General features: G+C 41.6%; 1 protein-coding gene across 13 annotated transcripts in view; it reads left to right on the top strand.

Annotated features, from left to right (window-relative positions):
• Positions 1 to 27,214, top strand: part of ABLIM1 (actin binding LIM protein 1) — a 340,561-nt gene that overhangs the window by 174,972 nt on the left and 138,375 nt on the right. For all 13 annotated transcript variants that reach the window (XM_088842358.1, XM_088842352.1, XM_088842357.1 and 10 more), the window contains exon 2: positions 200 to 334. In XM_088842358.1, the coding sequence (XP_088698484.1) occupies positions 200 to 334 (135 nt within the window). The remainder of the gene's footprint in view (positions 1 to 199; positions 335 to 27,214) is intronic.

Genomic DNA, 27,214 nt, shown 5'->3' with positions numbered 1-27,214 from the left:
CTGTTATAGCCACAACTTTCCTTTTGCTTTGTGCATCCCCATGATTTTGACATGGCGGCAGGGGCTCCACTGGTGCTTATCAAATCAATATGTGGCTCATTTGGTACTAAAATTAGGGGCGTACTTATGCCCACCCACAGTGACTCCTTTTGTAGGAATGCTTTCTACTCACACGGATCTTTCCTTGTTTTCCTTCCAGTGGCCCACCCTCAGGACCCTCACCACCCATCAGAGAAGCCTGTCATTCACTGCCATAAATGTGGAGAGCCGTGCAAAGGGGAAGTGCTTCGGGTCCAGACCAAGCATTTCCACATCAAATGTTTCACCTGCAAAGGTAAGGCTCCTCTGGCTTCCTGGCGATGTGGCATGTCACGGTCAGTGCTTGTCTTGGAGGCAGCCCCGTCTCCATAACTCCATACCAGGTCACCAACTGATAATTGAACATGCTCCGAAGTCCTGAAGTTGTTTGCCTTCTCTAATCCAGGAGTAGATTGAAGTTAAGGGGAATACTGTGCTTGCCCCAACCCCAAGACCAGGGGTACACAGGCCTTTGGGTGTTCGCTGAGGTTCCTCATCCTGAGAGGGAAGACTAACTGTGAAAGAGCAATAAACGGAAGTTTTGTGTTTTGTGCTTTATAGTTCTTTAAAAACATTGAAAAATATTTTAAATATTATTGAAGCACATTTGATTGCCTGGAAAATTCCATGGACAGGGGAGCCTGGCAGACTATAGTCCATGGGGTTGCAAAAGAGTTCGATGTGACTTTGTGACTGAGACACAGACATGCCACGACATGTTGTTGTTCAGTCGCTAAGCTGTCTATGACTCTTTGCGACCCCATGGACTACAGCAGGTCGGGTCCCTGTCCTTCACCATCGCCCGAAGTTTGCTCAAAGTCATGTCCATTGAATTGGTGATGCTATCCAGCCATCTCATCCTCTGTCGCCCCCTTCTCCTCCTGCCTTCAATCTTTCCCAGCATCGGTGTCTTTTCCAATGAGTCAGTTCTTTGCATCAGGGGGCCAAAGTATTGGAGTTTCAGCTTCAGCATCAGTCCTTCCAATGAATATTCAGGACTGATTTCCTTTAGAATTGACTGGTTTGATCTCCTTGCTGTCCAAGGAACTCTCAAGGGTCCCTTTCGGACATGACATAGTTGATTTACAATGTGATGTTAATATCTGCTGTACAGCTAAATGATTCAGTTATACATTATTTGTCATATTCTTTTCCATTCCAGTTTATCACAGGATATTGAGTATAGTTCCCTGTGCTATACCATAGGACCTCTTTATTGATCTGTCCTTTATGTTTCTTTTCAACTCTGATGAGGACTCCGACTTCAAAGTAACCATGTCCCAAAGCCCTTGAATGGGACCAGAGGTGACTTTCCACAATTAGAAAGAAAACCCTAAGATACAAATGCAGTGGAAATTAAGAGAAGAGATGGACTCTTTTGGATTCTGAGAGAGGAGGAAGAAAGAGAGCTAGATAAGTTTGAAGGTGGGAAAGGGTTGCAGTGGAGGAATTAGAGTTCACAGCACAAACTTAAACCAGTAAACTGTCCAGGACTTCGTAGGTTTAGCTGTAGCAAGATCAGGATTGGTGAGCAGGAGTTTTGTTGGTGAACCTCTGTTACTTCCTAAGATGTCTGGCATCTTGGAGTCTAATGGTCCAAGAGTTATATATCCAATTTGTAATTGTTAATGGAATATATACTCCATGTATCAAGGAGCTTGTAGGGTATTTGAAGAGATACATACTGGCTCAGATGGTAAAGAGTCTGCCTGCAATGCAGGAGACCTGGGTTCAGTCCCTGTGTCAGGAAGATCCTCTGGAGTAGGAAATGGCAACCCACTCAGGTGTTCTTGCCTGGAAAATTCCAGGGACAGAGGAGTCTGGTGGGTTACAGTCCATGGGGTCTTAAAGAGTCAAATACGGCTGAGCAACTGGGTACATGCACACAGGATACTGAATAATAAATGTTGTGATGGAGAGAAATGCAGGATGTAGACTGGAGGCAGGCAGACAGATCCAGAAAGGGGTGGATATAATGGTAGTCCAGGTGGAAATAGTGTAAGCAACATAGAACCAAGTGTGGAAGGGACTCGGGGACAGATTTAAGAGACATTTAATCAGCTTAACTTTAACCTTACCTTAACCTAAGACATTTAACCTTAACCCAGTTCAGGTTGCTAGGATTTTATGACTGATTGGATGTGAGGAATGAAGAAAGATCCAGAGTTCCAGTTGGACTGCCTGGGTGAACATAAGGTTGTCACTAAATAAGAAAATATAGGAGCACTCAGTAGGCTATTATGGGGGGGGGGGGAGTTCAGTTTAGATGATACACTGAGGCTGAGCATACGTGATCCATACAACGTTTCGTGGGCTCAGCACTCAAGAGATACTGGTCTGTATTGGGCAGAAGGATTGCAAGTGTTCGGCATCCAGATAATGGCTAAAGCTATATGATTGTGTGTGGAGTTCCCCTGGGAAAGGACGGGAACTGAGTAATAACAAAGCCAGCATCTGAAGGAAGTAGAACCTGATTTCCATTTGTAACCTTGGAAAATGTACCCATCTGGTAATGAGATGAGAAAAGTGGCTTAATTACTGGGTGGATTCTATAATTAAAAGAAAAGGAGATCCCCAAAGCCTCTGCTATTTAAAGAATTTATAATAACTCAGTGGGGATAAAATATGGCTGCAGGCTTCTGATGGAGCTGTTCTTTGTGTCTAGTACTCAGCAGCTTTGTTTTTCATTCTTAGCAGCAACCATTCCACTAACTTAAAGGTTTTTTTTTTTAATGCTATATGTTCATTCAGATTTTGTTTCAGTGATATGACCACTTTTTAATGTACCACCTTGTCTATATCATGATTGTAATACATACTGTATAAGAGAATAAGAAATTATTTAAGTAGTAAAAATTTGATGTTTAATAATTATGTATTTAATATTTAATAATGGATATATTTAAGTTAATTATGATTATATGGTTTGTCTTATTGATACATTATGTTGTTCATTGTAATTATTGTTGTCTATCTTGAGCATTTTTTTCAGGATATGCCTTAGATCCATTTTTCTGTCAGAATGTTCTAGAGCATTTAAAAAAGTCCAGGGACCAGAGGATTGAGAAGGGCTGCCTAGCCAAATATTCTGTTTTCATTAAGCCTTTCCTGGACTATCCTATATAAGAAGCTAGCTTCTCCAGATATCACATCTCTTTCCACTGTATCTTTTTTCCTTAACATATATTATTATTTAGCATATTTTATTCATGTGTCTCCATCACCCATGAGAGAGGAAGCTCCCCGAGAGGGCAGGGATTTTTGTCTGTCTTGTTTATCACTGTGTACCTGGTACCTAAAACAATGCCTGATGCATTAGGTGCCCAAGAAGGTGAAAGATGACTGAACAATGAATGAACAGGAGCCATGTATTTCTTTGGAACTTGAATATTTGTAAGTGCTTCTAATGGCATAACTAGCCAACAAGATTTATCAAGTGCTTACTATGATATACACCCTCACATGCTTACTGGACAGCAACATTATCAGCTGAAGAGAGTGTAAGTAACGCTATCTGTCATTGATTACAGAGCAAGGCGTCTCTGCCTGGTAGATGGAACAGATAAGAGAACCTGTGCTAAAGGCTACTGTCAGGCAGCACTTTGGTGAGATATCACTGTTGTTTAGACCCTTTTGCCAGTTTAGACGGAGAAGGTGATGGTACCCCACTCCAGTACTCTTACCTGGAAAATCCCATGGACGGAGGAGCCTGGTAGGCTGCAGTCCTTCGGGTCGCTAAGAGTTGGACACGACTGAAGTGACTTAGCAGCAGCAGCAGCCAGTTTAGACCATTAGCTTTCACTTAACCCACTAAATAGAACCTACTGCATGTGGGTTGTTTTGAGTTCAGGTGGACATTGATAAAGCTCTGGTAAAATGAAGACAGTTTCTTATATTCCCTAAGTGCTGAGCTCCGGCTTTTAATATCTATTTAGAGAATCTGACTCATTTGGAAATTGAGTAGAAGGCAGAATAAACAGGATGCAAAAAAATGAGTCTGATAGAAATGTACTCCCTTTTCACAGCAAATGAGAAACCACTTTCTTGCCATCTTTTGCTGATAAAAGGATAATCCTGTATAGTTTATCTTTTGAATTTTGTTCCATGTTGGAGTGTTACCTAGTTAAATAAATATAATTTATATTTTTAAAATAATATTTAAGATTTTGAATTCCAAAGTGAAATAGGATAAGGACTCAGAAATTCTTCAAAATATGCTGCTTCACAGTTTTGACTTTTGTTGGGAGATGATTATCTATGGGTCTCTCGTTAGTGTGGGCACTTTTTGTTCTGCATTATCTTTCAAGGATGTTTGTATAGTGAATATTCTCAGAAGACAGAGACAGCATTTCCCTCTGGACTAGAGGATGGATTTGTTTGCTGTCTAGTATAATAAAGATAATATTTGCCTCTGGAACAAAGGTTGGATTGATTTGCTTACAGCTCATTATAAAAGACTGGGGTTTTCTAAACTTTAGTTTCTTTTTGTTGTTGTTTACTTGCTCAGTCGTGTCCGACTCATTGCGACGCCATGGACTGCAGCTCAGCAGACTTCCCTGTCCTTCCCTATCTCCTGGAGTTTGCTTAAGCTCATATCCATTGAGTCACTGATGCCATCCAACCATCTCAGCCTCTGTCGCCCTCTTTTCCTCATGCCCTCAATCTTTCCCATCATCAGGATCAGTTCCAATGAGTCAGCTCTTCAGATCAAGTGGCCAACTATTGGAGCTTCAGCATCAGGCCTTCCAATGAATATTCAGGACTGGTTTCCTTTAGGATGGACTGGTTGCATCTCCTTGAAGTCCAAGGGACTCCAAGAATATTCTCCAGCACCACAGTTCAAAAGCATCAATTCTTCAGCACTCAGCCTTCTTTATAGTCCAACTCTCACATCCATACATGACTACTGGATAAACCATAGGTTTGACTAGATGGACCTTTGTCAGCAAAGTAATGTCTCTGCTTTTTAATAAGCTGCCTAGGTTTGTCCTAGTTTTTCTTCCAAGGTGGAAGTGTCTTTTAATTTCATGGCTGCAGTCACCATCCACAGTGATTTTGGAGCCCAAGAAAATAAAGTCTGTCACTGTTTCCATTGTTTCCCCATCTATTTGCCATGAAGTGATAGGACTAGATGCCATGATCTTAGTTTTCTGAATGTTGAGTTTTAAGCCAACTTTTTCACTCTCCTCTTTCACTTTCATCAAGAGGCTCTTTAGTTCTTCTTCACTTTCTGCCATAAGGGTGGTGTCATCTGCATATCTGAGGTTATTGATATTTCTCCTGGCAACCTTGATTCAAGCTTGTGTTTCATCCAGTCCAGTGTTTCTCATGATGTACTCTGCATATAAGTTAAATAAGCAGGGTGACTATCTAGTCTTGACGTATATTCCCAATTTGGAACCAGTTTGTGGTTCCATGTCCAGTTCTAACTGTTGCTTCTTGTCCTGTATACAGGTTTCTCAGGAGGCAGATAAGGTGGTCTGGTATTCCCATCTCTTTAAGAATTTTCCACAGTTTGTTGTGATCCACACAGTCAAAGGCTTTAGTGTAGTCAGGTTCCTTGGTGGGACACAAACCCACCGCATGTGGCGCATCCTGGTGACCTGCTTCTCTTGCCTCTGAGCAATGTGGCATGGTCATGAGGAATACATAACAAATATGCAGCTCATGTTACCTGCCCTGAGTCAAAAAGTCTTTTGCTCTGACCCAGGAGTTTCATGTCTTCTGCCAGCATCCATGAAACCAGGGCAGGCTAACTTGCCAGCTTGCAGGTAAAATCTCAAATTCTTATAGTTCTTGAGAATTCTGTTTCATGTCTGTGAAAGCTTTTTTTAAAATATATATACTCTCTAGTTGTGGCACTAGGGCTTCTCGCTGCGGTGGCTTCTCTTTTTGTGGCTTGAGGGCTCTAGAGCTTGGACTCAGTAGTTGTGGCACACGGGCTTAGTTGCCCTGTGGCAGGTAGGATCCTTCCGGACCAGGGACTGAACCTGTGTCCCCTGCTTGATGGGCAGATTCTCAACCACTAGACCAGCAGGGAAGTCCAATGATAGCTTATATATTGAGAAAGGGAATGCTGAATTTCACCTAGCTTAATCAAGGAAGAGCACATCTTTTAAGAAAAATGATTTATTTAGCAAAGTTAATGGGATTGTTTATATGATAGAGCCGGGGAGAAAACTGAAATGTTCCTCAAACATTTTTAAAGCAAGCATTGAACCTATCCTATTGCTGGTTCTTCTCACATCCTGACCCTGAAACCTTGAAGTACCACATGCTCAGACCTCATCTGTATGTCTGCTTTCTAGTGACTTCATCCAGTCTCATGGTTTAGAAGTACCATCTGTGCCCTGAAAATGACCAGTTCCCTGTTGGTTCTTTCTGTCAGAACCAAAGTTCTGCCCTGTGGTTCAGACTGGTGTCTTCAAAAGCCTTCTTAGCATCTCTGGTTGGCCTCTCAAACCTAACTAGTAATGGATTATTTGGTTACTAGCACCATCCCCACTCCTTCTCCAGTCTTTTCATTTCAGCCATTGTCAAGACCTTCCTCCCAGTTGCGTGCATGCTAAGTTGCTTCAGTCATGTCCGATTCTTTGCGACCTTATGGACTGTAGCCTGCCAGGCTCCTCTGTCCATGGGGACTCTCCAGCAAGAATACTGGAGTGGGTTGCCATGCCCTCCTCCAGGGGACCTTTCCAGTTGCTTAGGCTGAGAACTTTAGAGTTATTTTGACTTCTCTTATTCTTTCACACGGCACAAATATTCCACCAACAAGTCCCTTCAGCCCTATCTTCATAGTATATTAAAAATCTGGCCATTTACACCATCCCAAAGATAATGCTCCTGCTCCAAGCTGCCACCATGTCTTGCCTGGATTAATAATGGTGTCAGGCCTCCTAGCCTCTGCCTTTACCCCTACTGCAGATTATTCTTAATGCAGTAGCCAAGGTGATCTTTAAAAATAAAGCCAGATCCTGTCCCCTTTTCCAAAGAATTCTTCCATCTTTCAGAATGAAGTCCAAAACCTTAATGTGACCCGTCCCCACTGTTACTCCCAGTCCTCATCTCCGCCACTTCCTTTCTGGCTCACTCTGCTGAGCGAGCCTGGCTGCTTGATCATTCTTAAACAAACCGAGCATTGAACAGCCTCCGGACCTTCCCACTTACTGGTTCTTTTGCCTGATGAGCTTTTTATCTAGGTATGTGCCTGGTGTCTTCCCCCACTTACTTGGGGTCTCTTCTCAGATGTCACTTATCATTGAGATCATCTTTGACACTATCTGTCATGTATAGATGTGTATACATGTATCTGTGTGTGTTTACATATATATGTATGCATATACAGTTTAAGTTATTTATTAACTTAAACTTTATTTATTATTTGTTGCCTGTCTCCCTCTGCTAGGCACCAACAGGGTTTGTATAGCAGCCTTTAGAAAAACACCTAGCTTACATTAAGCACTCAATAATAATTGTTGAATGAGTGAATGAAATGTTTATCATTGATTGATACTAATTACAGATTATTATTTCCAAATTATTAAATCCAGGTCACCCAGACCTGACTTCAATCAATGTCTTTTTAAGTGTGGAAAGAAGAAAATTATTTTTGATTCTCAGACACAGCATTTCTCTCACACAGTGAAGAACTATTCTTTCTTCGTTCTTTTTTTCAACCTTCTAATTTCCTGAAGTGGAAGATCTTTATAACAAAGAGAGAATAGCTGTCAGCCCAGGGCCTTGTTCAGGAAATGATATCAAAGCTCAAATTGAATTGCATTATTTAATTATTTATTTCTATAGATACTTTATATAGAGTGGAAGTGGCCCTGAAAGCTTTGATTTATGGTTTTTGCCTTTGAAAATAATTGTAGTTATTAAGAGAGAGCTGATTTTTTTAAAAAGGCATGGGCTTATCTGGTGGCTCAGTGGTAAAGAACCAGATGCCAATGCAGGAGATACGGTTTTTATGCCTGAGTCAGGAAGATCCCCTGGAAAAGGAAATGGCAACCCACTCCAGTGTTCTTGCCTGGGAAATCTCTTGGACAGAAAGGGCCTGGCAGGCTTCATTCTATGGGGTTGAGCGACCAAACAATTGCCATCATCACCTAAATCATTCTGGAACATTGTTTTGTCACAAGAGTCGGACATGACTTAGTAACTAAATAACAGCAAAGGAAATAGAATAGATAGTTCAAAAACTATGACAAAAAAAAATAGTAAGGTGGTAACATGAGTGAAATTGGAAGAGTTTGGGAAACACTGATTCTGGTAGTGGGCTTGCATTGCATCTGAAGTGATGAGGCTGTTTTTAGTGTGTTCTTGGGACTCAAATGTTATACCATATTATAATCATGCCATTTACTGAATAAGAAAAACTTGTTTAGTCACTAAGTCGTGTCCAACTCTTTGCGACTCCATAGACTGCAGCACGCCAGGCTTCTCTGTCCTTCATGATTTCCTGGAGTTTGCTCAAATTCATGTCCATTGAGTTGGTGATGCTATCTAACCATCTCATCCTCTGTCACTCCCTTCTTCTTTTGCCTTCAAGAAGAAAAACTGCACTTAGGTAAATGTCGTTCAACTTTTAAACTTCTGTGGTGAGATTTGCCTGCCACTAATTAGACTGAATTAGTAACTTTTGGTTACAGTTTGAAAAGTATCCTGTAAGAATTGACTCTACCTTGGTCATTTATCTTTGATTTAATCTGAGAAGGGATTAGATAGTGTCTAGAAAACAGCTATTTCTACTTTATTGACTATGCCAAAGCCTTTGACTGTGTGGATCACAATAAACTATGGAAAATTCTGAAAGAGATGGGAAACCTATGTGTAGGTCAGGAAGCAACAGTTAGAACTGGACATGGAAAAACAGACTGGTTCCAAATAGGAAAAGGAGTACATCAAGGCTGTATATTGTCACCCTGCTTATTTAACTTATGCGCAGAGTACATCATGAGGAACGCTGGGCTGGAAAAAGCACAAGCTGGAGTCAAGATCGCCGGGAGAAATATCAAGTACCTCAGATATGCTGATGATACCACCCTTATGGCAGAACCTCTTGATGACAGTGAAAGAGGAGAGTGAAAAAGTTGGCTTAAAGCTCAGCATCCAGAAAACTAAGATCATGGCATCTAGTCCCATCACTTCATGGGAAATAGATGGGGAAACAGTGGAAACAGTGTCAGACTTTATTTTTTTGGGCTCCAAAATCACTGCAGATGCTGAATGCAGCCATGAAATTAAAAGACGCTTACTCCTTGGAAGAAAAGCTAGGACAAACCTAGATAGCGTATTAAAAAGCAGAGACATTACTTTTCAAACCAAGGTCCGTCTAGTCAAGGCTATGGTTTTTCCAGTGGTCATGTATGGATGTGAGAGTTGGACTGTGAAGAAAGCTGAGTGCCGAAGAATTGATGCTTTTGAACTGTGGTGTTGGAGAAGACTCTTGAGAGTCCCTTGGACTGCAAGGAGATCCAACCAGTCCATTCTGAAGATCAGTCCTGGATGTTCATTTGAAGGACTGATGTTGAAGCTGAAACTCCAATACTTTGGCCACCTCATGCAAAGAGTGAACTCACTGGAAAAGACTCTGATGCTGGGAGGGGTTGGGGGCAGGAAGAGAAGGGGACGACGGAGAATGAGATGGTTGGATGGCATCACTGACTCAATGGACATGAGTTTGAGTGAACTCCAGGAGTTGGTGATGGACAGGGAGGCCTGGCGTGCTGTGATTCATGGGGTCGCAAAGAGTCAGACACAACTGAGCAACTGAACTGAACTGAGAAAGGTATTGGGCTTCCTTGGTGGCTCAGACAGTAAAGAATCCGCCTGCAATGCAGGAGACCTGAGTTCCATCTCTTGGGAAGATCCCCTGGAGGAGGGCATGACAACCCACTCCAATATTCTTGCCTGGAGAATCCCCATGGACAGAGGAGCCTCTCAGGCTACAGTCCTTGGTGTTGCAACAGTCAGACATAACTGAGTTAGTCATGATTAAGCACACACGTCAGAGAGGTATTATCTACTGAGTGAAAGCTAGAGGGAAAAAATAGGATTCCTTTTGGAATTCTTCCTTGGTTGATAAGACCAACCAATTCCCAAATGAGATAAGTACCCTGAAACCTTCTAATCCACATTACACCCAAGCAGAGAGATTTGAGTCATCTTTCTCCATGATGGAAGTGACATTTGTGAGGTGACTTTAAGTGTCCTCCTGTGATTCAAATTTGTCCTTAGCCTTTCCCTGTAGGTCCCCACTGGGTTCCCATCATCTGCCTCGAATAGCCCATGCAGGGCAACTGAGTGGGTCCTACCTTCCCTCCAGGAAAGAGTGTTTACAGTGGACCTAAGAGCCAGTAATTGCTTTTCTGCTGTGCCTGGAAGCTTCTAAAACTCTGAGTTTCTTGTTGTTCATTGAACCTTTAGTGAGAAGTAGGGAGAATCTCCAGAGAAGGCAATGGCAAGCCAGTCCAGTACTATTGCCTAGAAAATCCCATGGATGGAGGAACCTGGTTGGCTGCAGTCTGTGGGGTCACTAAGGGTCGGACACTACTGAGCAACTTCACTTTCACACATTGGAAAAGGAAATGGCAACCCACTCCAGTGTTCTTGCCTGGAGAATCCCAGGGATGGGGGAGCCTGGTGGGCTTCCATCTATGGGGTCCGACACAGAGTCGGACACGACTGAAGTGACTTAGCAGCAGCAGCAGGGAGAATCTCCTGTGATGTATTAATTATCAGGAGATATGTGTATGGTACGCAGCTACCTGGAGAGGCATTAAACTTATAAAAGCATTTAGGGCAGAGTTGATTAAGTGTGGTCCAAGAAGCACCTACCAGAGTAGCTCTGATGCTGGTGAATGATTCTGTTTCCTGGTCTCACCCCAGTCTCCCCAATCAGCATGTCAGTGATCAGGGTCTAGCATTTTCAACCAGCTCACCAAATTTGACGACTACTGCTTTGTTGCACATGGGCTTGGAATTGGGGATGTGATGATGGGCGGGGGGAGGAGTATATTAGTAGCCTTTTGGAGACCATCCAGATAAGGAGTCTCTGGTCATGGTCCTTCACAGCCTATGAAGTTCCCAGGAATTGGGCTTTTCTTTAGAGCAGCTTCATTAAATATAGAATTTAGGTATGAAGTGCTCCACTAAAAAGTAGATATAAAAATTTATGTTCTAAACATACGTGACTAGTACTATGGAGATGGAAAAAGTCATGGTATTGAGATATGTCTTAGGAATTCTGAATGGGGCAAAAGAAGCACGGGTCTAGAATTCCCTGTTGCACAGTTTGTCAACATCCACAAGTGCAAAGCAGAAGACTGAAGTCAAATGATTATGAATAAAGAAAACCCTGGCTAACCTATAGGGTGTACTATAAATTCTGAGGATAAATGGTAACATTTTTGTTTTTCAAGGGCCACGGTACTCAAGAATAAGTCATACACAATCAAGCTATATGTATAAGTTAGACATGATCTCTGCCTTCATAGAGATGTATCATAGACTGTTTGCTTGTGTTCCCCCCAAATTCATATTTTGAAACCTAATCCCTAATGGTATTAGGAAGTATGGCCTTTGGGAAGTGATATGTCATGAGGGTGGAGCCCTCATGAATGGGGTTAGTGCCTTTTTAAGAGACCCCAAAAGCTCCCTCATCCATTGTGCCACAAGAGAACCCAGTGAGAAGACTGCTTTCTGAACCAAGAAGCGGGTCTACAGCCATACCACCCTCAATGTACCTGATCTCATCTGAACCAAGAAGCAGGTGCTCACCAGACACTGAATCAGCTGGCAACTTCATCTTAGACTTCACAATCTCTAGAACTGTGAAAAATAAATTTCTATTGTTTATAAACCACCCAGTCTGTGGTATTTTGTTACAGCAGCTTGAATGCATTAAGACAGGATATTAATCAGACGCTGAAATAATCATAAAACTATGACTTACCAACTGTCATTGGTGCAATAAAGGGAAAATAAAAAGATCTGCCCCAGTGAAAATGAACTTGTAACAGAAGGATCTCTCAGTGTGTTTGTGGCGGGGGGAGATGGACAGGTGGTCAGGAAATGATTCCCTACCCTACCTCCACCTCTCTGGGAAGAGAGGGCAGCTCAAACTTCTCTTCTACTCTGTAAAGGATGAAAATATAATAACTACCTAATTTCTCCTTGTATGAAAAGTCAACTAAATGGACTTCATTATTTCTAAGAGCAGATTTGCATTCTTTTCTTAGTAAAAGTCACTTAATGTTTTTGTATAAATCAACCTGGGAATATGGACAATTGATGAGCTTCGGATGTTTACCATGTGAAATGTTTATAGAGCATCTGTCATCTCTCCATTCACCATGGTAGGCTATGGTGTAAGAGCAGGTGATCTGTTGGCAAGCATGTGCTTACAGGAGGAGCCTTGGCTAATAGCAGGACAGGTGCAGGTGATGGTCCAGAGCGCAGGCGCAGCAAGTCTGAGGCTGCAGAGAACACGTGGAGCTGAATGGTTTGGGGATATTGCCAAGAAGGGGGCAAGATATGATAAAGCACAGATGCCCAATAAAAACATAATAAATCTTCCCAGGGCTGAAAAGAGGATGCTAGTTGTGGTCAGGGGTTGGGGCTGCCTTATTTAAAGCGGTAGAGATAGGGATGTAGCTGGAGTTGGCACTGGCCTTCATTTGGGCAAGCAGGTTTCCTGCCAGAAATGAGTGGAGCTGTAACATTCCTATTGTCATTTGAAAGATGGCATTTTAAACATTCATTAGAGTAACTTTATTTCATTTCAAAAATGGAACTAGTGTTATATGTTATTTATAGCCACATAGTTTTAGAAAGATTTCTGAACATTGGATAATGTCTGTGGAAATTTTTAAAAATCAGATCATGTGAGCTCAAATCTCCAAATAGCATTGGCAGAAATCCTTGTACAGAATTATGTCTTAATAGAGACTTGCCACTTTGCAATGTGAGTCTTAACCGTGTGTTAGACTGTAATAGTTAAAGGGTGTCAAAAATGCTATCTTTTGACAGCTTCTAAAAGTCTATTATCCTCTGTAACATTCAATCCATGAAGGTAGCCCATGAACATCAAAATTATTTTTAGTGTTTATCTAAAACTATTAGAAAATTCAGGTTACTGCTTCTACTTATGCCAATGAATTACAGTGTACCTTTCAAGAATTGAAGATTGGGTTCTGTGAAAGGGCTTGGGAAAAAGCATACCAGTTTTGTCATCCTAGGGTTTATAGGATGTTTACCAGATCAGGATCATTCTACATAGAATATGTGTATTTATAAAATGCAAGGATTTTGTGGAGTAAAATGAATGAAAATTGAGGGGTGGGTGAGTTGAATATACAGATTAAGAGTTTTCTGTGTTTAGTTTTTTAAAAGTAAAATTATATTATATAATATATATGCTATAACAACTAACTCTTTATGTTTATATCTTATTTCCAAAATGGAACATTAGGTGTTGGTAAAATGATAAATTTGATGCTTTTTTTCATTGCACTGTAATCCCTGTGATTTGATGTAGGTGTACAGGTCAGGAAAGTCACATTATCACCTTGTCTATATTCAAAAGGATAAGTCCCCTTCTGTTCTGAATGGAAAAGCCATTTATTCTACCATAAATAGCTTCCCTGGTGGCTCAAATGGTAAAACAAACAAACAAACAAACAAACTGCCTGCAATGTGGGAGACCCAGGTTCGATCCCTGGGTCGGGAAGATCCCCTGGAGAAGAGCATGGCAACCCACTCCAGTATTCTTGCCTGGGGAACTCTGTGGACAGAGGAACCTGGCAGGCTACAGTCCATGGGGTCGTAAAGAGTCAGAAATGCAAAAAGCGACTAACACCTCACTTCACCTCCCATAAATATTTTTAATCATAGATGTAAGATAGTGTCTTTCAGGAGCTTGTTCTCATTTGTAATCACCTCTATAGTTATCGGAGAAGGCAACGGCACCCCACTCCAGTACTCTTGCCTGGAAAATCCCATGGACAGAGGATCCTGGTAGGCTGCAGTCCATGGGGTCACTACGAGTCAGACATGACTGAGAGACTTCACTTTCACTTTTCACTTTCACACATTGGAGAAGGAAATGGCAACCCACTCCAGTGTTCTTGCCTGGAAAATCTCAGGGACGGGGGAGCCTGGTGGGCTGCTGTCTATGGGGTCACACAGAGTCGGACACGACTGAAGTGACTTAGCTATAGTTATAGCTATAAGCTTATCTAACTTACATCTCATGATACATGTAAAGCAAACGTTCCCCATTTCTCCTTTGGATGGAAAAGAGCTGATTATTGATTTCCTTAAAATAACCTGCCATACACTTAAAGACCATTATTACCCTGCCCTCTTTTTCTTTGGAATAATCCCAATTCCATCTACTTTTTCCCCCTCAGATATTCTCTCTTAGAGACAGGATTACTCTTGTTGCTACTCTGTAATCTCATTCTAGTTTCTTCTCCTGCACCTCAAATCATGGAGCACATAACCAGCTGCAGTCTTATTCTCTGTGATCAAGACCTTTTTGGTTATTACTTAGCACAAAGCAGAGCCTTGTCTGACCCTACACTTGTGAATTAAAATGATCTCTACACTTGTTGAATTGTAGTCATTTTCACTTATGAAGGAAGAGTCTTAGGAGACTGAAGAAGTTGAGAGAGGGTGGAGTTGCTACCTTGGCACCATTATCTTGATGCCAATTAGGTACTTTCAGAAGCAAAGGCAGGATTACTGGCTCTCTTTATGCTGTGCCAGAGCAACTTGGCTCCACCCACACGGTCTGGATGCCAGCCTGGTTTAAAGCGGTATGAATAGGCGGAAAGGGACAATAATAAGTTTCCATCTCTCTAAGTATTGTGATAAGAAGTGGGTTTTGCCTTCAATAAGCTTGCAATTGAGATAAGGAGAAAATCCTGGTGGCAGTATAAGGTAACACAGATTTAAGAATCAAATGTTAATCATTGTTCAGAGCCTTGAGAAAGCAGAGCCAGACAGGACTGGAAGAAGCCAGCAGCTTCATCACAAGGTCGAACCTGAGTGGGGCCAGGGAGGCTGGTTGGTGGGGTTGTCATGGGCATTGGCAGGAGGTGGGAGGAGGTGTCTATCGGGCATGGGGGTGGGAGGGTCAGTTTGGCTGGAATAAAGCATTGATGGTCAGGAAGAGTCAGATGACTGTTTGGTAGATGCCAGAGCCTTCGATGCAAGATCAAAGTATTTGCAGAGTGAAGAAGGAGGGCATTTACCATGTTAATTTAGAGGATGTGAGCAGGATAGATTGAGTGGGAGAAGCCAGAGAAAAAGAGCCCATTAAGAGGGTTAATAAACTCCATGCTAATTACTTATTGTGGTTGCTGGTAAAAATAGCAATGCATCCTTATCTTTTTCTGTTTCCTAGAGGGTCAGCTTATAGACACACAGAACTCTCACTGAGGCTGTGTCCTTGGGGTCTGGGAGCTTGTAAAAGGCAAAGATTCATGACCCAACTCTTTCTGGGGACTGAAACAGGGAAAGGGAAAGGACAAAATATAGACCTGAAAATTTACCTGTGAGCCCAGAATTCCAATGGGTGGCCTACTTGAGGTAGTTTTACCTGGGACAAGCAAGGTCCTATTAAGTCTGGCCAGCCTTTCATTTCTTCCTTGTGTACATTCTCAGCATTTATACATGGTACTTCCTGCTTATCGAGTAATCTGTGCTTTCAGAGAAGACTTTGATACTTGTTTTGTGTTATGGACCCAAACAAAAACAAAATAATACATTGAGTGAGAGGTATTATTCTGGATGATATCTCTGTTACTTGAGCTGTTTCTAATTAATGTCATTTGCACATGAATTTCTACAACAAGCATTAAAAATAAACTTACTATGTAGTCGAAGATTTTATTAATAAAAGAGGCTCCTATTGATTCCTTTTCAATCAGATCTCTTTAGTTATTATTGTAAATTCAAGCTCTGAATTAACACCACACCTCAAATGCCTGACCTTGGGGTATCATTTTGTCATCTAGTTGGACTCCTAACTATCTTCTTTCCCAGAAAAATCATAGGTTTTGATGCACATTTAGAAATGAGTGTGAAAAGCTCTTTAAATATGTTTTGAGGCTTAGTATTTGCTTCCAGGATGATGCATTAGCTAATAGTTATTTTTGGTGGAAGCTGCCCCCTCTTATTATTGTTTATGAGTCTCTGTTCAGCTATTTTGAGCTCTGGGCTACAGCATGTCATACTTTGGAGCTATAGTGCATGGTACTTTCAAACGCACTGCTCTGGATTTCAGGGAAAAGTCTGAAATTTCAGTGAGACCCCACACTGTAAAGTAGAATTGGAGGTGGCTTGAGAGGATGCTATGTCAAAGTCTACCTTTGGATTTTCTATGAAGAAAGGGTTTGAGGAGATGAATAGAATAACATCTTAGGTGAAATAATGTTTTTTTAAAAATTTAGCTTGAGTAGAAGATGGAGGAAGAGTATGGTGCAAATCCACCCATGAGGAGTCTGAGAATTCTGTCCCCTGTGTCTATCCCACGCCCCCGCTCCCACACAGGGCAGCCCAGGAGGAGGCAGTGCTGGCCCGGGGGAGGCAGAGCAGGGTTTTCACCTGTAAAGTAGAACTGCTAGAGCACAGAGCCCTTTTAGGACGTGGAGAAAGGGAACCTTTGTACACTGTTGATGGGAATGTAAATTGTGTGACTACTGTGGAAAATAGTATGGAGGTGACTCAAAAAATTAACAATAAATCTACCATACAATCCAGTAATCCTATTTCTGGGTATTTATCTGAAGAAACAAACACACTAATTAGAAAAGATACATGAACCCATAGCTGAATCACTTTGCTGTATAGCAATAATTAACACAAAGTTGTAAATCAACTATACTTCAATTAAAAAAAGAAAAGATACATGTACCCTTATTTTCATTGCAGCAGCATTTACAGTAGCCAAGATATAGAAGCAACCTAAATGCCCATTAATAGATAAATGGATAAGGAAGATGTGATATATACCTATATACAGTGGAATATTACTTGGCCATAAAAGACTGAAATCTTGCCATTTGCGACAGTGTGGATGGACTTTGAGAGCATTATGCTAAGCAAAATAAGTCAGATAGGGAAAACAAATATTGTATGACTTCACTTTTACATGGAATCTAAAAACAAAACAAATGAACAAATAGCAAGTAACAAAACAGAAACAGGCATAAATAGATGCAGAGAACAAACAGGTGGTTGCTAGTGGGGAGGGTTGACGGGGAGGAGATAAATAGGTGAAGGAGACTGAGTTACAAACTTCCAGTTGCGAAATAAATGAGTCACCAGTATGAAATATACAGCATGGGGAATATAGTCAAAAATTATGTAATATGTTTGTGTGGTGACAGATTGTAACTGGACTTATTGTGATGATTGTTTTGAAATGTATAGAAATATTGAATCACAGTGTTGTGTACCAGGAACCAAGACAGTGTTGTAAGTCAGTTGTGCTTCAGAAACAAACACATTCATAGAGAAAGAGATCAGGTTTGTGGTTACCAGAGGTGAGGGGAGGGGTTGGGGGAGGGGAGCCGGACAAAGGCACTCAAAAGGTACAAACTCTCAGTTATAAGACAAATACTAGTGATGCAGTGTACGTGCGTGCATGCATGCTCAGTTATAAGTCATGTCCAACTCTATGTGACCCCATGGACTATAGCCCACCATGCTTCTCTGTCCATGGGGTTTCCCATGCAAGAATGCTGGAGTGGGTTCCCATTTCCTTCTCCAGGGGATCTTCCCGACCCAGGGATCAAACCCACATCTCCTGCATTAGCAGGTGGATCTTTACTGCTGAATAACCAGGGAAACCCAGTGATGTAATATAACATGATAAATATAATCAACATGGCTGTGTGTTGTATATGAAAGTTGTTAAAAGAGTAAAGAGTTCTCATCCCAAGAAAAAGATGTCTATTTCTTTAGTTTTATATCTATATAAGATACAGGATGTTCACTAACTTATTGTGATAGACATTTCATGATGTATGTCAGTCAAATCACTATGCTGTGCACGTTAAACTTATATAGTGGAGTGTGTGAATTGTATCAATAAAACTGAAAGAAAAAAGAAAAAAAGATAATGTAAAAAATAAGAAAGAAGAGAGAGAGAGGGAAGGGGGAGGAAGGAAGGCAGGGAGAGCAAGCACATGGTCCTTAACGCCTGAAATGAGCGGGTGAAACCCAGGTCCTGCCATGCAGGGCCTCCGCTTCCCTGGTGCAGATTGAGAAGAGCTGTGATGAGCTGACCAGCTGGCAAAGTGCCAAACCACAAAGCCAGTGCCTGCCCTACAAAAGACAAGGAAGAACCCACCTTAGGCTCCTGGCCCCCAGCAAGAATTCTTAATGTTGCTCAAAGCTAAACTGAAAACGTTGATCATGTTGACTTGACATCCCTCCCTCTCTCGCGCCAATGAATTGATTAAAACAACAATGAGACCAGCAGAGATGTCCAATCTCCTGATCTAGATGAAGAAGATGTCTTGTGTTTTACCTCCAAGCAACCTTTGGGCGGAGTTTGAAGTATTACCTATGCTCCTAAATTTCTGGCAGTACGAACTAGTTGACGGATGGAATGTCTCTGAAATGAGTTTTGTTGCAACCTAAAACGTAACTTCTGTTTTTAGAAAGTTGAAGAAATAATTGCTACTACAACCCTGTTCGTGCCACTAAAATACTACACTGTTTTCACCCTTAATCTGACACCTCCGTGCTTTGTGTCCTTCCTGTTCTGTGGTATTTTTACAACACAGGCAAGCTCCTGTTAACTTTTCTTTTTTTAACATATAAGATTTTAAAATGTGCTGTTATTAATTTCGCAAGTTTTATATTAAATTGCTTTGATGTACATGTTTCTTCTTAACTAGTTAATGGTATTAATTGGTATGTAGAGAATAAATTCAAGAGTGTAACTTTTACAAGACATATGCCTGTTTGTGGCCGTGCTTTAGTGATAACAGAGGAGGCAAGATTCAGGCAGGCCTTGAGTGGGACATGTTTTAAATAATTGACCATCAAGAAGAAAGCAATTAATTCTCTTTCACTGGAAGCTCTTTTTTTTTTTTTTAAATGAAAGGACTCTATTCTTTCCCCTGGGCATATGTTAACTTTTAATCAAAGGAGAGACAAATAGAGATCCAAAGGTAAAAATATAGCCTAAATATAGCCTATTGAAGTTCGACCTAATTGGGATTGTATGGTCATTTGAGTGGGAAGTTTTGAAGTTTTGCTTTGTGCCACCAGTTAAAAGTATTTGCTAAATCATTAATATAAACAGATTGAACTTTAAAAACATTTTTTACAGTGACTTTTATTTTTAAACTCTAGTTAAAATTTTTTTTTTTAATTTATTTTTGGCCATGTGGGCCTTCGTTGTTGCGTGGGTTACTAGTTGCGGTGCTCAGGCTTCTCACTGCAGTGTCTTCTCTTGTTGAGGAGCACAGGCTCTAGGGCATGCAGGCTTCAGGAGCTGTGGTTCCCAGTCCCACCAGTTGTGGTGCATGGGCTTGGTTGCTCCTCGGCATGTGGAGTCTTCCTGGATCAGGGATCGAACCCGTGTCTCTTGCATTAGCAGGAGAATCCTTTACCACTGAGCCACTAGGGAAGCACCCCTCCCACCTTTTACAATTTTTATATGATTCACCTTTAGATGTTTTTGGTTTTCATTTTTGGTTAATTACCCTTTGTCAAAGTGTAATTTTCAAAAAGTTAAATATATGACTCTCACACCAATATAAAATGAACATTAACCAGAGATTTAGTCAACTCATTAATGAGGGAACTGCTGCTGCTAAGTCACTTCAGTCGTGTCCGACTCTGTGTGACCCCACAGAGCTCCCCCGTCCCTGGGATTCTCCAGGCAAGAACACTGGAGTGGGTTGCCATTTCCTTCTCCAATTGTGAAAGTGAAAAGTGAAAGTGAAGTCGCTCAGTCGTCTCCGACCCTTAGCGACCCCACGGACTGCAGCCTACCAGGCGCCTCCATCCATGGGATTTTCTAGACAAGAGTACTGGAGTGGCTTGCCATTGCCTTCTCTGAATGAGGGAACTAGCAGAATATAAAGCCAACTCAAAGGAGAACCAAAGGAATGGGTTTAAAGGTGTTCAAGAAAGGATGTCAGGGACTTCTCTAGCAATTCAGTGATTAAAAATCTGTGCTTCCAATGCAGGGTATGTGGGTCCAATCCCTGGGGGAACTAAGATCCCATGTGCCATGCAATGTGGCCAAAAGAGAAAAGAAAAACATGTAGGATAGAATGCCAGGGTTAAATCTAAAACTGATCAGTGCTCTAACAGGGATCAGGATAGTTAACCTGGACCGAAATCATCTGCCTGTCGACTGGACAAGAACCTACAAGTTACAGTTAACTTTCAAAGTCTGGGCTTTTAATTAGTAGTAAAATGAAAGTGAAAGTCACTCAGTCGTGTCCAACTCTTTTTGACCCCATGGACTATACAGTCCATGAAATTCTCCAGGCCAGAATACTGGAGTGGGTAACCTCTCCCTTTTCCAGGGGATCTTTCCAACCCACGGATTGAACCCAGGTAAAGATCTTGTCAAATACAGATCCAGTGCCTTGGGTAATGAAATAATTCTGTGTGAGGTGTTAAAATTCCAGCATGACACTGGAGAAATATGCTTCTTTCCTTCACCTTTCGGACATATTTTTTGATAATTTTCCTTAACATATTATAAAGCGAGTTTCTCCTTATATGAGACACCAAGGGCAGTCAAATTCATAGAGATAGAATCTAGAATGGCAGTTTTCAGGGGCTTGGGGGAGGGAGGGAGAATAGGGAGTTACTGTTTTATGGGTCTAGAGTTTCAGTTTTGCAGGATGAAAGATGTCCTGTGGATGCATGGTGATGAGGGCTGCACAACTAGGTGAAGTGCTAAATGTCACTGAACTGTACACTTAAAAATGGGTAAGATGGGCCATTCTATGTTATGTGTGTTTAGCAAAATTAAAGAACTTTAAAAAGTGAGCTGACACATAGGTATGTGAATAAAAAGTGAATAGTTATTCATCCTGCTGAGATAACCCATTAATAATTCTATGTTTGTGTTAACTCACTTTTCCTTGTTTGTAAAAACATAAGTAGACTTTTGAAAAATGGGATTGTTGAAGTTCTTTGTGAAATTTTCTCTTTTAACAATTCATCATGGACAGACCTCTGGGTTACAGATATTGATCTAACCTATTCCTAACACACACACAAAAATCTCCACAGACTGGATATTTCACAATTTATCCAACTCTTGTTCTACTGATGAAAAGTTCAGTTATTCCCAGGTTTGTTTGTTTGTTTTTCTGCCAGTACAAACACTGTTGAATAAAACTGTTTTCGTACAAGAGATACTAAAGGCCAGGATCTGAGTAGAGGTGGTAAGAAGGCAGAGGAGGGAATGGATCAAAGAAATGTTTTCCTGGGAAAACACATTGGATTTAGTGGCCAGTTGAAAATCTGGGTTCAAGAGTGGGAGAATGTATAGCGCTACCTGGACCTAACAGAAGCAGAAGATATTAAGAAGAGGTGGCAAGAATACACAGAAGAACTGTACAAAAAAGATCTTCACAACCAAGATAATCATGATGGTGTGATCACTCACCTGGAGCCAGACATCTTGGAATGTGAAGTCAAGTGGGCCTTAGAGAGCATCACTACGAACAAAGCTAGTGGAGGTGATGGAATTCCAGTTGAGCTATTTCAAATCCTGAAAGATGATGCTGTGAAAGTCCTGCACTCAATATGCCAGCAAATTTGGAAAACTCAGCAGTGGCCACAGGACTGGAAAAGGTCAGTCTTCATTGCAATCCCAAAGAGAGGCAATCCCAAAGAATGCTCAAACTACCGCACAATTGCACTCATCTCACATGCTAGTCAAGTCATGCTCAAAATTCTCCAAGCCAGGCTTCAGCAATATGTGAACCGTGAACTTCCAGATGTTCAAGCAGGTTTTAGAAAAGGCAGAGGAACCAGAGATCAAATTGCCAACATCCGCTGAATCATGGAGAAAGCAAGAGAGTTCCAGATAAACATCTATTTCTGCTTCATTGACTATACCAAAGCCTTTGACTGTGTTGATCACAATAAACTGTGGAAAATTCTGAAAGAGATGGGAATACCAGACCACCTGACCTGCCTCTTGAGAAACCTGTGTGCAGGTCAGGAAGCAACAGTTAGAACTGGACATGGAACAACAGACTGGTTCCAAATAGGAAAAGGAGTACGTCAAGGTTGTATATTGTCACCCTGCTTATTTAACTTATATGCAGAGTACATCATGAGGAACACTGGGCTGGAAGAAGCACAAGCTGGAATCAAGATTGCCAGGAGAGATATCAATAACCTCAGATATGCAGATGACACCACCCTTATGGCAGAAAGTGAAGAGGAACTCAAAAGCCTCTTGATGAAAGTGAAAGAGGAGAGTGAAAAGGTTGGCTTGAAGCTCAACATTCAGAAAACGAAGATCATGGTATCTGGTCCCATCACTTCATGGCAAATAGATGGGGAAACAGTGGAAACAGTGTCAGACTTTATTTTTTTGGGCTCCAAAATCACTGCAGATGGTGACTGCAGCCATGAAATTAAAAGATGCTTACTCCTTGGAAGGAAAGTTATCTCCAACCTAGATAGCATATTAAAAAGTAGAGACATTACTTTGCCAACCAAGGTCTGTCTAGTCAAGGCTATGGATTTTCCAGTGGTCATGTATGGATGTGAGAGTTGGACTATGAAGAAAGCTGAGTGCTGAAGAATTGATGCTGTGGTGTTGGAGAAGACTCTTGAGAGCCCCTTGGACTGCAAGGAGATCCAACCAGTCCATCCTAAAGGAGTTCAATCCTGGGTGTTCATTGGAAGGACTGATGCTAAAGCTGAAACTCTAATACTTTGGCCACCTCATGCAAAGAGTTGACTCACTGGAAAAGACTCTGATGCTGGGAGGGATTGGGGGCGGGGGGAGATGGGGACGACAGAGAATGAGATGGCTGGATGGAATCACCAACTTGATGGACATGAGTTTGAGTGAACTCCAGGAGTTGGTGATGGACAGGGAGGCCTGGCATGCTGTGATTCATGGGGTCACAAAGAGTCGGACACGACTGAGCGACTGAACTGAACTGAACTGAACCATTTTATTGGAAAAGGGAATAGTGAAACATTTTAGAAGAGATGGCAGAGAAGCTGAGAGAATAGAGTTTATTAGGATGATGCTGTGTTCAGATAAGTGTGCTGTCTGTGCCCAGGTTTGGGAAGATGTCACATAGACATTGATTTGAGAATCCTTTGCAGTCATAGTTGAAGCTCTAAGAGTGGATGAGATCTGTTTCCAAAGTGTGTGTGCGTGTTAAGTCACTTAAGTTGTGTCCGACTCTTTGTTACGCCATGGACTGTAGCCTGCCAGGCTCCTTTGTCCTTGGGATTCTCTAGGCAAGAATACTGAAGTGAGTTGCCATGCCCTCCTCCAGGGGATCTTCCCGACACAGGGATTGAACTTGCATCTCTTATGTCTCCTGCATTGACAGGTGGGTTCTTTACCACTAGTGCCACCTTGGAAGCCCTCTGTTTCCAGGGAGGCCTTATATTTTAGAGGAAGAAGGTAATGTCCATGGGAGTTACCTGACTGTAAGGGTGTATCCAAGCAGACTGAGAAGTTGTTACCAGAGGAGGAGAAGGAGGAGGAATAGGAATAGTATACCGGAGAAGTGAAAGAGGGAAAGGTCTGAGATTACGTCCCAACTAGACCATTCAGGTATGACCTAAATCAAATCCCTTATGATTGTACAGTGGAAGTGAGAAATAGATTTAAGGGACAAGATCTGATAGATAGAGTGCCTGATGAACTCTGGACGGAGGTTCATGACATTGTACAGGAGACAGGGACCAAGACCATCCCCATGGAAAAGAAATGCAAAAAAGCAAAATGGCTGTCTGAGGAGGCCTTACAAATAGCTGTGAAAAGAAGAGAAGTGAAAAGCAAAGGAGAAAAGGAAAGATATAAGCATCTGAATGCAGAGTTCCAAAGAATAGCAAGGAGAGATAAGAAAGCCTTCCTCAGCGATCAATGCAAAGAAATAGAGGAAAACAACAGAATAGGAAAGACAAGAGATCTCTTCATGAAAATTAGAGATACCAAGGGAACATTTCATGCAAAGATGGGCTCGATAAAGGACAGAAATGGTATGGACCTAACAGAAGCAGAAGATATCAATAAGAGGTGGCAAGAATACACAGAAGAACTGTACAAAAAAGATCTTCATGACCAAGATAATCACGATGGTGTGATCACTGACCTAGAGCCAGACATTTTGGAATGTGAAGTCAAGTGGGTCTTAGAAAGCATCACTACGAACAAAGCTAGTGGAGGTGATCGGATTCCAGTTGAGCTATTTCAAATCCTAAAAGATGATGCTGTGAAAGTGCTGCCCTCAATATGCCAGCAAATTTGGAAAACTCAGCAGTGGCCACAGGCCTGGAAAAGGTCAGTTTTCATTCCAATCCCAAAGAAAGCCAATGCCAAAGAATGCTCAAACTACCGCACAATTGCACTCATCTCACACGCTAGTAAAGTCATGCTCAAAATTCTCCAAGCCAAGCTTCAGCAATACATAAACCGTGAACTTCCAGATGTTCAAGCTGGTTTTAGAAAAGGCAGAGGAACCACAAATCAAATTGCCAACATCTGCTGGATCATGGAGAAAGCAAGAGAGTTCCAGATAAACATCTATTTCTGCTTCATTGACTATGCCAAAGCCTTTGACTGTGTGGATCACAACAAACTGTGGAAAATTCTGAAAAAGATGGGAATACAAGACCACCTGAACTGCCTCTTGAGAAACCTGTGTGCAGGTCAGGAAGCAACAGTTAGAACTGGACATGGAACAACGGACTGGTTTCAAATAGGAAAAGGAGTATGTCAAGGTTGTATATTGTCATCCTGCTTATTTAACTTATATGAAGAGTACATCATGAGGAACGCTGGGCTGGAAGAAGCACAGGCTGGATTCAAGATTGCTGGGAGAAATATCAATAACCTCAGATATGCAGATGACACCACCCTTATGGCAGAAAGTGAAGAGGAACTCAAAAGCCTCTTGATGAAAGTGAAAGAGGAGAGTGAAAAGGTTGGCTTGAAGCTCAACATTCAGAAAACGAAGATCATGGTATCTGGTCCCATCACTTCATGGGAAATAGATGGGGAAACAGTGGAAACAGTGTCAGACTTTATTTTTGGGGGTTCCAAAATCACTGCAGATGCTGATTGCCACCATGAAATTAAAAGATGCTTACTCCTTGGATGGAAAGTTATGACCAACCTAGATAGCATATTAAAAAGTAGAGACATTACTTTGCCAACAAAGGTCTGTCTAGTCAAGGTTATGGATTTTCCACTGGTCATGTATGGATGTGAGAGTTGGGCTGTGAAGAAAGCTGATCGCCGAAGAATTGATGCTTTTGAACTGTGGTGCTGGAGAAGACTCTAGAGAGTCCCTTGGACTGAAAGGAGATCCAACTATTCCATTTTAAAGGAGATCAGTCCTGGGTGTTCATTGGAAGGGCTGATGCTAAAGCTGAAAAACCAATATTTTGGCCACCTCATGCGAAGAGTTGACTCACTGGAAAAGACTCTGATGCTGGGAGGGATTGGTGGCAGGAGGAGAAGGGGACTACAAAGAATGAGATGTCTGGATGGCATCACCAACTCGATGGACATGAGTTTGAGTGAACTCTGGGAGTTGGTGATGGACAGGGAGGCCTGGCGTGCTGTGATTCATGGGGTCGCAAAGAGTCGGACACGACTGAGCGACTGAACTGAACTGAGTCCATTCTTTGGAAATGTAATGTGTTGTTAAATACTTTTAGGTCTTAGAAGTATAGACCTTCCCTTCCCCTACTCGCTGTGTATGCCTTTCATGACCCTTGCCTTTGTGAATCTGTTTTCAAATGCTAGTTTCCTCGGGTATAAACCACCAGAAACATTGATACAGTTTGGTAAGCACATTTGAGCCACTGCCTTGAATTTAAGGACCAAGCCAAATCAAATTTAAAGGGCACAGTTTGATTGTAGTTTGGCATCTCTCAACATTAATTACAAAATCACCTTTAAGGCTATATTATGTTCATATAAACTAAGACTTTATTATTAAAGGAGAACATGTGTCAATTCCACAAAACCAAGTGAACTAGAGAGCTTGGAAAGATACCCTAAGGAAGCGGTGAGTACAGGGATTTCTAAAACATTTAGAATTAGCTTTGAAGCCATCCCTACTACCTGCATGAGCATGATTACCCTGTTGCCACCGGAGCTTTTTATAAAGGATCTGTGAGCTTTTTAATTCTGTCTACCTTAGGGGATTAGAGGAGAAACTAAAGGAAATTATTAGCAGTCCAAATGCATTATTTTGTCACCTGTCATAGTTTTGACAAAGACCTGAGTTTGGAAGAGCAACTAAGTCATTGGATCTACTTCATGCTGCTAAGGAGTGAAATTGTTAGGAATCTGCCAAATTTGAAGTGGATTCAGTTTAATTAAAAAATTGGTTCCCAGCCTTACGTTCAATTCTGTGGTTAGAGGTTTCTACAAATCCAAAGAAGTAAAGCTGAAGACTCTTACCCATAAAGTGCCTTGTCGTCTTGTGTGAAAATTTTAAAATACATAGACAAATATTGAAGAAAAGTCTCTAAAGTGTCCTGTGACCCTCAGGATTGTGTTTATTGTTGAAGGAATTTGCAGTTAGAGCGAGGTTAGTCCTAACTTCAGTTATCTTGACCCACAGAACCCATTTTGTAGGAAAAGGCAGGAATGGAAACAGTGGGGGCACTGGCAAATTAAGGAGGCAGCAGGTGGTAAATGAGCTGGTTTCCAGGTAATGTGATCACAGCAGAGTTTATATGGTCATTTTCAGCATGATGGACTCAGGCCATCATCTTTGGTTACTTGATTATAAACTGGAAAGGAGAAGGTCATAGCTGTGGAGTGTGGATCTAAATAGACAGATGAACCCACAGTGGAAAGCTTATTGTAGCTTCTGTGTTGCCTTGAATATCTTTAGTAGTTGCAGTTAGTAGAGACTGCGAG

This window comes from Moschus berezovskii, chromosome 12 (genome assembly GCF_049115385.1).
Source record: "Moschus berezovskii isolate FMDL1 chromosome 12, NW_MosBer_1.0, whole genome shotgun sequence".
NCBI lineage: Eukaryota > Metazoa > Chordata > Mammalia > Artiodactyla > Moschidae > Moschus > Moschus berezovskii.
This window is presented reverse-complemented; position numbering and strand designations above follow the sequence as displayed.